Raw genomic sequence first — 14245 nt, 5'->3', positions numbered from 1 at the left:
GTCTGGCTGTGGTTTGTTGGGTCCATGTCGTCGGCGGGAGTGTTGGGTGCCGGCCTGGCAAACCTCGGTAGTTGTCACACAAGGCGGTTTTGGGTGCCACCGCGACACCCGGGGGTGGAGCGTTTCTTTCAGAACGGGCGACACTCTGTGGCTGTGGCTGGAGGCCGTCGTCTGGTTGCAGAGAGAGCCCTGGCTCCTCCGCGGTGAGGGCCAAGGGTGGCTGCAGGGAGTGCGGGGCCAGGGAAGTCAAGACGGGGCCTGGGCGGTGATCAATTCCGGGTGCGGCCCACACACCCAGGGATGGTAAGCTGTAGCCAGGCTGTCTGTCCTTCCGTTGTGGGCCTGGACGCCAACAAGGGCCATGGTGTGATCGTGGCTGCCTGGGTCTAAGGCACAGGCCCAGGCTCGGGGGAAAACAGGGTGCGGCCCACACACCCTGCTGGTTCCCACCCTGCCAGGCTCCTTGACCCTCTGGGAGAGGTTGGTGCATCTCGGTGTCCTGCAGGGTCGCACCTCGGGGCCCCACACGATGGCATGGGGTCGGTGAGAGAGGGAGGCCTTGTTGTTGGGTGGAAATCAGGCCACAGGGCATGTCCCTGGGTGTCCCCCGTCCTCTTGCGAGGGTCATGTCCATCAGATGTCAAGGGGTGTTTTGGTCCATGCCGGGAGGCCTTTGGGGCGCCAGCCTTTCAAGCCTCGCCTTCGTCCTGACCCAGCTGTGGTCTGACTGTTGGTTGCCGTGCTCGAACGTCCAGCGTTTGGAGGCCGTGGCTGGGGCTGGGGGATGTTGTCCGGTGGTAGAGTGAGCCGGGGGACTCCTCCCTGGTGAAGGCTAGGGCTCTCTGCCGGGAGGCCAGGACTAGGGAAGTCAAGACAGTCCCAGGGTGGTGATCAAGTCCGGGTGCGGCCCACACACCCGGGATGTTAAGCTCTGTTCAGGCTGTCTGTCCTTCGGGGGGGGGCCCCGGCGGCCACCAACGAGGCCCGTGGGGTGTTGTCCAGTGGTGGAGTGAGCCGGGGGACTCCTCCCTGGTGAAGGCTAGGGTTGGCTGCGGGGAGGCTGGGACTAGGGAAGTCAAGACAGTACCAGGGTGGTGATCAAGTCCCGGTGCAGCCCACACACCCGTGATGTTAAGCTCTGTTCAGGCTGTCTGTCCTTCGGGGTGGGCCCGGGCGGGCGCCACCGAGGCCCGCGGCTAATCCATGCCGGCTCTCTGCATCTCAGGACCCTGCCCGGCCTCAGGTGTACTCAGGGTGCGGCCCACACACCCTGCTGTTTCTCACCCTGCCAGGCTACTCCTTCATCCAGGAGAGGGGAAATCTTGGCATCCTGCAGGAGCGTTCCACCGGGGTTGTCAAGCTCTCCCCCAGGTGTCTGTCCTTCTCGGCATGGGCCCAGACACCGTCATGGGCCGTGGTGTGATCCTGGCCCCCTGGACCACAGCAGCTGGCCTGGGACGGGGTGGACGTCCCAGGGCTCGGACCACACTGAACTGCCTCTTCTCACCATGCCAGGCTTCTCCTTCATCCATCAGACGTTGGGAGAACTGGGCGTCCTGCAGGATCTAGCGTTCGCCTCCCACTCCATTGAGTGGTGTTATTTGGAGCTGGGGGGCGGGTTAAAGGCAGGTAGAAAAGGGGCCCCAAGGCAGGGTCCCTCTTTGTCTGTCCGGTGTCCCTGTCTGGCCAGCGACTGTGGTACCAGGTGGTGGTGCAGGTGTTTTGGTCCCCGTGTAGACGGCTCTGTCTGTGTCTTCTTGGGTGGGCCCGGGCTCCTTCTCCTGGTTCCTGGGCCCTCTTCTCTCCTTTCAGGCTCGCGTTCTTCAGGCTTTTCGTTTCTTTCTTTCTTTGGTTTGGTTTGGTTTTTTGTTCTTTTTTGTTCTTTTTGTTTTTTTTTTCTTCTTTTCTGTCTTTTTCTTTTCTTTTGTGGCCCTGGCTGCAGCTGGGTCAGGGATGAGCCCAGGCAGATTGCTCCTCATTGTAGGGCCCAGGCACCTTTCTTTGTGGTTTAGCCTGGGCCCTCGTCGACTGATGCGGGGCCCGGACTGTGTTCCGTTGAGGGGACTTGCCTGTGGTCAGGGATGGGCCCAGGCTGTTTGCAGCACTTTGTGGGGCCCAGGCTCTGTCTGCCAACTTTTTGCCTGGGCCCAGATCCATCGAGGTTCGGCCTGGGCTCCGTCGCCTTGTTCGGGACTTCGTGGGGAAAATGTCTGTGTCTTCCTGGGTGGACCCAGGTTCCTTTTTTGGAGGCTTTTGCCTGTTCCCTTTGGGTTTGTCTGCAGGGTGACTTTGCCTCTTTTAATTTTTTCAGGGGCTGCTGTTGGGTCACGGATGAGTCCAGGTTGTTTGCCCCTCATTCTGTCCGGCCCAGGCTTCTCCCTTTGGACTTTTCAGCCTGGGCCCTTGGTCCACTGATGCGGAGCCCGGGCTCTGTTCCCTGGACAGGGGTTGCTTGGGGTTGGTCGGTCGGGCATGGGCCCGGGCTTTTTGCTCCAGGTCATAGGGCCCTGGCTTCTATCTTGTGCCTCTTTGCCTGGCCTTGTCCCATCCGGCTGTGGTCTGGCTGTTGGTTGCTGTGCTCAAACCTCCAGCGTTTGTAGGCCAGTGCTGGGTCTGGGGGATGTTGTCCAGTGGTGGAGTGAGCCAGGGGTCTCCTCCCTGGTGAAGGCTAGAGTTGCCTGACAGGAGGCTGGGACTAGGGAAGTCAAGACAGTACCAGGGTGGTGATCAAGCGTGGGCCCTTGATCTACTTATGGGGAGTCTAGGCTCTGTTCCCTGGATTGGGGTGTCTTGAGGTAGGTTCCGGATGTACTGTGTCTTTCTCGGTGGCCGTAGGTTCCTTTTTTGGAGTTTTTTCTCTGGCCCTTTGCTCCCTGGGGCCTGGGAAGTCAGGATAGGCCCTGGAATTGAATCAAGGCAGCGTGTGACTCACACACAATGTATGGTAGTCTATAGCCAGGCTGTCTCTCCTTCCGTGTTCAACCTAAACAGCAACAAGTGCCCTGGTATTGTTTTGCTTTCCTGGGACTAAGGAACCAGCCTGGCCTCAGGAGAAAACAATGTGCAGCCCACACACTAGGGTATTAAGCTCCACACAGACTGTCTGTCCTTTCTATTAGCCTGTGGCTGGCCGCCCAAGAGGCCCTTGGTTTAAAGAATCCTGGCTCCCTGCATTAGGACCTAACCTGGCCTGGGTTCTCAGCTTGGAGAGGCCCCCACATTCTCCTCAATCTGTAGAATTATATTAAAGACTTTACTTTCAACGCTGTCTCTTCACCATTATTAAACTCCAACCTTGTGTTGTTACATGGTCTGTAGCTCAGTTTTTACTTACTTTGTATGCCAGAATGCTTGATTGATCACCAATATGCCTTTAAGGGAGATAGATGACATTATGTTCATATTGAAAGAGAGAGAGAGAAAGATAGGTAGGGAGAGAGAGAGAGAGATCAGTAAATAGATTATTATATAGAAAGCTGAATAGTTAGGTTTATACAGAATAGATGGATGGGTATGTAATGGATATTAGATAGATGAATGGATAGCAGATGATGAATAGATACATAGATATGTAATACATGGATAGCCCAATGATGGATGATAGACAAATAGATAATAAATAATAGAGAGGTAGGTAGGTGATAGAGTGAATAAGGTTTCATGACAGAATGTCTTAGACAGACAGTGTCAAGAACAGAGCTTAATCCATGGTTACACAGATCCTCCTAACCCTCTCTCCCTGGAATCTGGGATCTTCTCCTTGTTTCTCTGAATGACTCACCCATGTGCAGCAATCCTTCTGGTCGCTGCCATTTCCACCTCTTCTTACAGTGACAGCTGCCATGTAATTAGATGAGGGATACCTCAAGAACCACATTGTGTCTGCCTCAGTCATCTCCATCAAGGTCTTTGTCTCAAAGTACATCACACTAATGGTCAGTGAGGCATTTAGTCCAAGAATATGGGGTAGAGCCAATCCTCACCACCACCCAAATGTCCCTGCCCACCCCAGGGGTCCCTCTGATGCCCTCTGTCCAAGGCCTTTCATTACCATAGCAGTTACCCTTCTATGAAGTCACAGAACTCTTACCTCACTGTAATCAGGCCCTGAAAAGGTCATCCAGGCCCTCAGGTTCCTCCACTCCTGGTGGATTCTTGCTCCCAGCAGACCTGGTCATCAGAGCTGCTTTAGGGGAGTGGGCAGAGGCTTGTTTCAGAGACACTCACCTGGGAACCACCTCATGTCCAGTCCTCTTTCTCCAGGGAGGGACCTTCATCCCTGGGAGGAGGAATATAGAAGGTGATGCTCCTACCTTGTCTGAAGTGTCTGAGTCTCAAACACTGCATATCATTTCCTCTGCTCGTTTTTCCATCACGGATTTCTCATCACTATGCTTATAGGGGCCCACGTCCTGCTCCTGTGGTTAAGCATAACAGAGATTGAAGACTGATTTCCTGCCTGTCCCCACACCACCATTAAACCCTACAGTTGAGTGTGATGTGGCTCTGTAGAACTGTGCTTGCCTAGCATTGTAGAATGCTGGGTTTCATCACCAAGATATCATTAATGGAGACAGAATGAAAGATGATTATGTAGATAAATAGATAGGTAGATAGAAAGATAGATAATGAGTAGATAGTGGACGATATAGATAGGTGATGTTTATGTAGAGAGATATTAGATAAATAGATATAGATGATAGACAGATTAGATAGATGGCTGCATCGATAGATAAATAGATGGATAGATGATAGATAGATAGATAGATAGATACAAAGATAGTTAAATTGTAGATGAATAGATACTGGATGATACAGATTCATGCTGGTTAGGTAGAGAGATGATAGATAATGATGCTGGTTAGGTAGAGAGATGATAGATCAATAGATATAGAGAGGCCGGGCGTGGTGGCGCATGGCTGTAGTCCCAGCAGTTGAGAGGCAGAGGCAGGCAGATCTCTGTGAGTTCAAGGCCAGCCTGGTCTACATAGTGAGTTCCAGGACAGCTGGGGCTTACAGGGAGACACTGCTTCAAAAAGACCAAAAAGAAAAAGATATAGATAGATGATAGACAGATAGATTTAGATAGATGATAGATAGATTTAGATAGATGATAGATTTAGATAGATAGATAGATAGATAGATAGATAGATAGATAGATAGATAGATAGATAGATAGATAGATAGATAGATAGATAGATAGATAGATAGATAGATAGATAGATAGATAGATAGATAGATAGATAGATAGATAGATGATTAGATAGACAGGTAGAATAGGTATATAGGAAGATAGTTGATAGATTGTAGACACAAAGATACTAAGTAGATAGATGACAGATGATAGACAAATATTTGGTAGATTAAAGGGTAGGTAGGTGACAGAGAATAAAGTTTTTATGACAGAATATCATGGACAGACCAAGTTAACAGCAGATCTTCATCCACGGCCACACAGGTGCTCCTAAGGCCTCTCTTCCTGCAATCTGGCATCTTCTTGTGTCCTTGCATGACTGTGCCTTGCATGACTGTCCCTGGTGCAGCCATCCCTCTGGTCCCCACCCTTTCCGCCTCTTACAGTGACATCTGCCATGTAATTAGATGAGGGATACCTCAAGGACCACATTGTGTCCTCTTCAGTCATCTCCATCGAAGTCCTTATCTCCAACTACATCACACTAGTGGTAAATCAGGTCTTTAGTCCAAGAATATGGGGTACAGCCAATCCTCACCACCACCCAAATGTCCCTGCACACCCCAGGGGCCCCTCTGATGCCCTCTGTCCAAGGCCTTTCATTACCATAGCAGTTACCCTTCTATGAAGTCACAGAACTCTGACCTCAATGTAATAAGGCCCGAAAAGGTCATCCAGGCCCTCAGGTTCCTCCACTCCTGGTGGATTCTTGCTCCCAGCAGACCTGGTCATCAGAGCTGCTTTATGGGAGTGGGCAGAGTCTTGTTTCAGAGACACTCACCTGGGAACCACCTCATGTCCAGTCTTCTTTCTCCTGGGAGGGACCTTCATCCCTGGGGGGAGGAGCATAGAAGGTGATGCTCCTACCTTATCTGAAGTGTCCGAGTCTCAAACACTGCATATAATTTCCTCTGCTCGTTTTTCCATCAGGGATTTCTAGTCATTATGCCTGCAGGGGGGCATGTCCTGCTCCTGGGGTTAAAGACTTTGGTTTCCGGCTGTCCCCTAACCGCCATTAAACCCCAAGCTTGAGTTGTGGTGTTGCTCCTTCCCTCCCTCCTTCCCTCCCTCCCTTCCTCCCTCCTTCCCTGCCTTCCTCCCTCCCTCCTTCCCTCCCTCCCTCCCTTCTTCCCTCCCTTGGGACAGCTGAGGCACAGTATTGGCACTTTGAGCCTGGCTGGTAGCAAAGCACTCTAAGGACGAGCTAGGCCACTGAGAGGTGTCTTCATGCTCCACAGCTGCGTACTGTGTGAATCGGTAGTGGGCAGAAGAGCCAGGCCCTGCCAGGCCTCCGTGACCATGCCATGCTCCCCTGCTTCCCTTCCCCCTGGGCTGGCAGGTGGCCACACTGCCTTCTTTCTACCTTCAGATCAGCTGGGAGGAACTGAGCCTCTTCCACTGCACACACTGTATCTAGCCCACTGACACTCGTGCCCTGTCCTTAGGGCTGCTCTCTGGGCACATTTGGAAATTGCCTTTTGGGCCTCTATCAAGTATATGTTGGACTTGATGAGGTTCACTTCCTGGTGGCATGAATGCGCTATTGGTCTGAGACCCCTCCAATCTCAGGCTTGCCTAGTGTTAACTGACTGCTTCTGAAGTGACTCCTCCTCCATGTCCCCCCTGGTGCTGTTGGTGCAGAAGGGCAGCCTGTTTGTTTCCTCACAGATGGAGGAAGACTATTGAGAAATACAAATTGCATTTCCCATTTGGGAGGCATGCAGAATGGGCTGCATTTTAGAAAGTCTAGCAAGAGTTTTCTGGGCTGTGGAGGAATTTGGAAAGAGGGAGAAATTGGGGAATAGATCTCAGAGCTGTGTGTAAGGCAGGTGGTTGCAAAGAAGCAGCATAGGGAATTGGTATCAAAAGTCCTCGCATGACCAGCATCTCCCTCATTGAAGTTGCCCAAGCCTCACTTTCCCTGTCTGTGAAGTGTGGATGGTGGTTCTCAGTGCTATGTGGCCCTGATGTGACAAAACATACCTTTCCAGCTTCTTAGCTGCTAAGAGCTGAAGCTACACCTGCCCCTCACTCATGTAGCACTCTGCAGCTGGCCCTGGGTCCTGGGAGAACAGATGTGGAGATAACTACACAGAGCAGCTGGGGACCAGAGACCTCTGGAGACAGTGAACCCTTCTCCTGGGAAAGGATCCCTCACTTCCCCTCCCTTGGTTCAGGGGCTCCTGTTGTCAAAGGCGGCATTGTCTTTCTGCCACCTGAGAGCAGAGCAGGGCTGTGGGCTCAGCGTCTGCAGCCCTCTGACCTGGCATTGGCCCTTCAGACAGTCAAGCAGGGACCCCGTGCCCAGCATCGCTGAGTGGCAAAGCAAACACCTTTCCTCCCACTTCAGCATGCATCCCTCCTAGAAAGAGGCTGTGTCCTCCCTAACTGCCCCACCCTGGAGTAAGAGCTGCCATTCGTGTCCTGCAAGTCAGAAATTATTTGCCCATCAGTATGCACAATGGGAAGAGAACAGACATCATCTGCACAGGTAACACTTTCATCTGCAGCCTTACCCACCACCTGATAGTGGACCCTTCTAGGTATCCACTACATGACAGATGCTTGTAGGATGCAGATACAGCATCCACATTTGGGCAGGGCCTTTTCCATGACTTCTTGATGCAGAAGGGCTGAAGACTGGATGCTACCTAGGACCCTGAGGGTGATCAGCATCCCTTCCTGCCCCCAGCATCCTCAGAACCAATGTGCCTACATTCTTACCTCACTCATCAGGGGTGTAGCCATGTGTTCCAGGTCAACTTTAGGTGCTTCTAGTCAGGACTGCATCTTAGCAGTACTCTCCAGCAAGGCCATGGATGTGGACTGAGCCAACTGTCACCAACCTGGCAGATGGAAGCTGGCTGCTCTTCTGGGTTTTGCTTTCAGTACTCTGACCCTTCCACACTCCTCTCGGGAGTCTTTTTCAAAAACAAGCTTGGCTGCAATTACAAAAACACGCCCACTGTGTCATGTAGAAGAGAATGTGGAGGAATAGAAGGATGGAGCCTTAGAGACCTCAGGGATGGATCCAAGGGTGACAGAACCCCCTTCTCTCCAGCTGAGGGTCTTGTAGCATCACTGTTTCTCCCCATTATGCCGCTGTGTGTCTGTCTTGCTTTCGTCCCTTTCCCAATTTGAGTGATGTGGTGTGATACATCTAATGACAAGCAGAACAAATTCTGGTGATGAGGTCACCTTGGGCCCGAGTTATGTCTGACTATTGTCTTCCATAGAATCAGCTGTGAATTCATGTCACATGCTCAGAACCACATCTGTCCTCTTCCAAGTGTGCGTGTTGATGGGCAAATAAGTTCCAACTTGCCAGACAGGAACGATGTGGTCCAACCTCTCTAGTTAGGCTACAAATTGGCCTGTGATTAGGCAGCTTCTGTTTTTGTGGCAGAGGAAAGACAGGCTGCGGTTGAGTGACTCTGCTGCATTTGCACAGAGCTTGTGGAGTGATTTAAACACAAGGAGAAATCCAAACACCTTATGCTATTATGTTTTTCTAAAGGGAGGGCTTAACGAGGGCTTGCCACATTCCCAAAGTCATGGGAGGGATTTTGATGGGTGGCAACTGGCTGACAAAGCTCATAGTGAGAAGGGAAACTCTAAGGACATTGGTGGGAGGGGAGGACTCAAAAATATGAGAGTTGTGCCTTCCTTGCTTCACATCCACCCACAGGGACCAAAGTCTGCAGGTGCCCAAGTCAGTGAGTCAAGCGACACAGTGTCTGTGTGACTTGTGCACATCCTGTCTGTATGTCATCCATGCACATCCTCCCATATTTCACATCATCTCCAGGTGATGGAGAACATCTAATGCAATGCAAGTACTGTGGGGACCTAAAGGCCCCACCTTGCAGAGGTCCGAGAGTTGCTGGGGCGTGGCCTGACTTGTTTGAAAAGTCTGAAGGATACTTCCGCACTGCTGAGGAGTGCATGATCAATGCATGACCATCCTTAAGATACACCCTCGGTGGGGAGGGGGGATTTCCAGGTGCCTTTATAAGCTCTGTAACATCTGCAATAAATGAGTCCCTGCTTGACTAGGCTCCCCGTTGTGCCTGAGTGTTCCCGGTACTGGGGGCAGCATGGGCTGGTGAACGGCGTGCTTACTCATCCCTAATCATCATTACGTCGGGGTTGCTGGATCGAACCCCCGGCAAAGTGCTGTGCAGTTACTTGTTATACTTCGTACCTTAGTGGTGATAAGAAAGACGTCTCCATGTGTTTGCTCAGTGCAGACACACTGCTTTTCTAATTTTTTTTCCGTTTTCGTTGTGTGCGTGTTGTATGCATATTTTTGTATGTATATGTGAATGTGGGTGCATATGTGTGCACATGTGTGTGGAGGCCCAAGATTGGGGGTAACCTTAGATGTGCTCCACATTACTCATTGAGGCGGGGTCTCTCAATCAAACCCAGACCTCACCCAGCTCTTGCTAGCCTGCTTGCTCTGTGGATGCCCCGTGTCTGCCCTCCAAGGTGAGAATTACAGGAAGACAGCCACACCTTCCTGGCCTTTATGTGGGTTCTGTGGATCCAAACTCCAGTCTTCAACACTTGCATGACAAACACTTTAACCACTGAACCATATCCCCAGCCCTTTTACTAATATTTTTCTCTGCCGTTAGTTGAATCATTGGCTCAAGACCTGTGCTGGTTACTTTTTTGTCACAAACTAGAGTCACCTGGGAAGAGGAACTTCAAATGAGGAATTTCTTCCCCTAGATTGACCTGTGGGCGTGTCTTTGGGGTATTTTCTTGATTGCTGATTGATGTAGGAGGGCCCAGCCCACTGTGGGCAGTGCCATTCCTGAGCAGGTGGCCTGGGCTGTATAGGAAGGCTAACTAAGTAAACTGGGGGAAGCAAGTCAGTGAACAGCAGTCCTTCGTGTTCTCTGCTTCAGTTCCCGTTTCAGGTTCCTGCCTTGAGTTTCTGCCTTTGCTTCCCTCAGTGATAGCCTGTAACCTGTGAGCCGAAATAAACCCTTTGCTCCCCAAGTTGCTTTCAGTGGGCACATTATCACAGCAATAGAGGCAAATTAGTACAGACCTCCTGATGGAGTGGCCTGAGGGTTGTGTGAACACTGGATGAGGGGTGTAAAGGCCTCAGCACAGAGGGCTCTAGGGCTGAGGAGGAGGGTGACAGAACAAGAGGAGGCCCCAGAAGTAGCTGTGAGTGCCCAGAAGGCCACATAGCACGTGGCCACCAAAGGCTCTTTAGAAGGGTGCCTGATGAAGTCATATGGGACCTGGAGGGCAGGATTCTGTTGGGGAGGGGAGGGTTACAGCTCCGGGAAGAGGACAGAGTGAGCAATGTGGTCCCCGGCTGCTGGTGAAGATGAGCAAATGTGTTGGCAGGCAGTGAGAAGTCCCAAAGCTACAGTCACAGAAGGAACATCAGTGTTTCATGTGGGGTCTGTAGGCAGTGCAGAGAGGCCCTGGCATCCTCTTGAGGTCCAAGGAGTGCCAGACAGACAGGGTGGCCCTATCCAGGTGGGGTAGATGAGAAGTCATCTAGACAGGTGATACCTCTCTAACTGATCATCATCATCATCATCTGGACACATCTAAGTAACAGGACAGTTAGATGAGGGTACCATGCTGCTGATAAACCACCACAGGGAGTAAAACATCACCATTTGTGCTCGGCTGGCCATGCTCAGGTAGACATGTTCATCTCCCAGACACCCAGGGCCCACTAGTCAGAAGGAAATAACTGCTTAAGAGAACGTCGCATCTCAGTGTGTCTCCTTGTGAGGCTGGGGAGGTCCCTGTGCTGTTGCTCAGAGCACTGTACACACCCAGGCCACACGTGAGGCTGGTGGACCTCACTTTTGTTCAAAAAACTGCCACTAGCCATGACCGTGAACTCATCATAGCCCAGCATCATACGTGGAATGGAAGGGAGCCATAGTGCAAGGGTCATGTCAGCTGGTGGCTGCATTTGGACACACAAGTATGTGGGCACATGCATGTGCTCATGCACACAGCCACATGTCCCTCAGGGGCATTCAGCTGGCTGAGCTATCCCCATGGTGCTGGGATCTCTCAGGCTGTGCTACCATGTGTGGCTAGAGGGCTTTGTCTCTCCTGTGAGTAGACAAGTGTACCAATAGGCCATGCAGAATGATCTAGAAGCTCTGTGAAAGCATGATGAGCATCCCTTCATCTTCTTTATAATTCTGCTTGGACAGAATCCCAAATTGCACAGTGTGCTTGGCACAGTTGCAGAAACATCCCAGTGACATGACAGGCTTTTCTTCATTTCCAATTTTCTACCAAGTTATCAAAAGCAGGTGGCCATTAAACTTTATAAAGCTTTCTGGAAGCTCTTTCTATCCTTGGGGAAATATACTGTGTTAATAATCTAACATGGCACAACAAACTTCCCAAGGACTTCCCAGCTTAAAACAACAGGCATCTATCACCGCCAATCCATGGTAGGAAGTCCGGCAGCTGCTCAGTCAGATGGTTGGCACAGTGTCTCTGATGAGGCTATGGTCCTGCTGCCTGGGCTATGATCTCATCTGATAGCTACAGTGGAGCTGAAGGGCAGGTCCAAGAGGACACACACACAGGATTCTCAATCAAAGGCTTTGGCTCTTCACTCTGCAAACCTCTTCTGAGGGATCCTGGTGACAAGCAGCTGGCTTCTCATGAGTAAGTGGTCCAAGAAAGAAAGGAATCTAGCGGGACTCTCCAGGTGCATAGCTACAGTGGAGCCGAAGGGCATGTCCAAGAGGACACACACACAGGACTCTCAATCAAAGGCTTTGGCTCTTCACTTTGCAAACCTCTTCTGAGGGACCCTAGTGACAAGCAGCTGGCTTCTCATGAGTAAGTGGTCCAAGAAAGAAAGGAATCTAGCAGGACTCTCCAGGTGCTGAATGAACTAGCCTCTTCCATCTCATTCTTCCCAGTAGACACAAGTCCCAAAGTCCAGTGCAGCACTGGACTTGAGAAGAGGAGAACTCAGTGCACGTCTCAAAGGGAGCAGTAGCAAACTCACTGTGGACATTTGGGGTCCTGCTGCCTCAGCATCACCATTACCACCACCATAGCCATGTTTACTGTCATCCTCATAGCTGGCAGCAGCAGCAGCATTACTGTCATTATCACCATTATTTTCATCTTTTCCCTCGTTATCTTCTTCATCATCACCAGCATCGCTGTCGCCATCATTATCATCCTGTTTATGCTGTTATGCATGTCAGTATCACCATTACCATCATTCTTTCTTTTCTACCAGCATTACCAACATCAGTGTCACCATCATCATCATCTTCATCTCCACAGTCATCACCATCTTTACCACCACTGTCATTGTCACCATTGTCATTATCATAACTGTTGCTACTACCATAACCATGGAAATTGTCAGTTGTTGAGAGTTATAAACTGGTGCTTTTTTTCTAGAAAAAAACTGTGGAGTAAAGATAATATTCTCTAAACTACTTTCTAAATGTTATAGCTTTTGGGGGATGTCTATAAAGCCTTTAAAATATTTTTCTTTTGCTATTTTTATCCATGCAGCAGACTTTCATTAGTCACTTACTGTATACAGGGTGCCGTAACAGATTCTGATTTTGCTAGGGACAAGAAACAGTCTCTTCTACCCAGGGACCCCACCTAAGTATGATGCCTGGCACTCCAAGCTCATATTCTATTCTACAAGTGAGCTAGCAAGTCCGTGTCCTTCCCCGTGATGCTGATGCCTTACATAGTCCTACAGAGGTCCAAGTGAGGTCTTGAGGATCATTTCTCAGTGATGCTTAGCCTCATGCGGGGCCTGGGGAGGGGGCTGTTAGAACAGGCAGTCCAGGCCAGATCTTCGTCCAGTAAAGGAGGAACCGCAACTCTGGGTATTTCAAGAAAGATTTAACGACGTATGGGAGACCAGGACTGAACGAAAAGGAAAACGTGAATGAGCACCAGTGTTCGTCCCACTACTTCCGGAGTGAGGACTCAGTGTGACCTCATGCTCTAATGGTCATGGTTTCCTCAACAACATGGGCTCCACCCTCACACTGTGGTCCAAAATTGCTCTTCCTTGAGTTTCTTTTTTCAGACATTTTGTCACAGAAACCAGAAAAGTTGCCAGCCACAAAAATCCCATTAACTCCCAGATGTGTCCATCCCTCCTTGCTGCCTCAGCTTTAACTCTTAGCTGAGTAGCCATCAGTGCTTGTGGAGAGAATTATTTCTTATTCCCACACAGCCTCAGACTCTCGAAAGTGTAACTAGAGAACGTGATGTCTCACTAGAAGCTTCTCACCCACACCTGGGCCCCGCCTCTTGCTCTGGCTGTCCTGCTCACAGCCCATTCTAGGTCCACATCCCTCCGCTCCTGGAAGACACTGGAATCATCAACATTGGGCTTCCTGCCCACTGGCCTCCACCTGCAAGCGTAAGCCCAGATCTGCCTTGGTGGCTTTTTCAGTGGGCCTTCAGCCCTTATATCCCTCAGGAGGCCTTTCTGAGCTCTCAGTCTCAAACCCCCAGAACTAACTTGGGTATGCAATGCCAAGCCTGTATCAAGTTCTGAGATTATCTCATTCATGTATTGATCTTCCAGATTAGATCAGTTCTAGGTTGGATGGCAGATGGTGAACTCCTCCGTGCAGCTCCATGCAGCACTGTGCAGGCCTGGGGGTGTCAACTGAATGCACCATGAACTAGCTAACTAGTCGCTTACATATATGACTACTTCGTCTGCTTTGTTCTCGCCCCTGTTCATACTGCTGTTAATTGAGTGACTGTGTCCCTTGCTCTGTTCACAACTGCATGTGGCTTTGGAATTTGGTGAGATTAACAATTCTGCATATCAGCCACCTTTGTTAGTGAGCTTTTATTTGATCCCAATAATTTCTCTCACCCTGAGTTTGGCTTTGGTGACTCTGTGACTTAAGCAGAAGTGTTTATTTTCCCTAATAACTTAATAAAATGTTCCCACCCCATACAGCCAGAGTTTAATATAAACAAGAGTGAATAATAATAAGCTCAGATACATTTTAAAATATCATTTCATTTTTTTAAATT

General features: G+C 50.3%; 1 protein-coding gene across 1 annotated transcript in view; it reads left to right on the top strand.

The window, feature by feature from the left end:
• The first annotated feature begins 24 nt into the window (after positions 1-24).
• The window catches only part of LOC103750985 (E3 ubiquitin-protein ligase TRIM58), a 63526-nt gene continuing 49305 nt past the window's right edge, over positions 25-14245 (top strand). Inside the window, 5 exon segments of the mRNA XM_008854630.1 lie at positions 25-203; positions 2152-2270; positions 5602-5715; positions 12292-12397; positions 12456-12582. Of these exon segments, the coding sequence (XP_008852852.1) occupies positions 25-203; positions 2152-2270; positions 5602-5715; positions 12292-12397; positions 12456-12582 (645 nt within the window).

The sequence above is a fragment of the Nannospalax galili genome, unplaced genomic scaffold (assembly GCF_000622305.1).
Source record: "Nannospalax galili isolate Female #2095 unplaced genomic scaffold, S.galili_v1.0 scaffold6150, whole genome shotgun sequence".
NCBI lineage: Eukaryota > Metazoa > Chordata > Mammalia > Rodentia > Spalacidae > Nannospalax > Nannospalax galili.
This window is presented reverse-complemented; position numbering and strand designations above follow the sequence as displayed.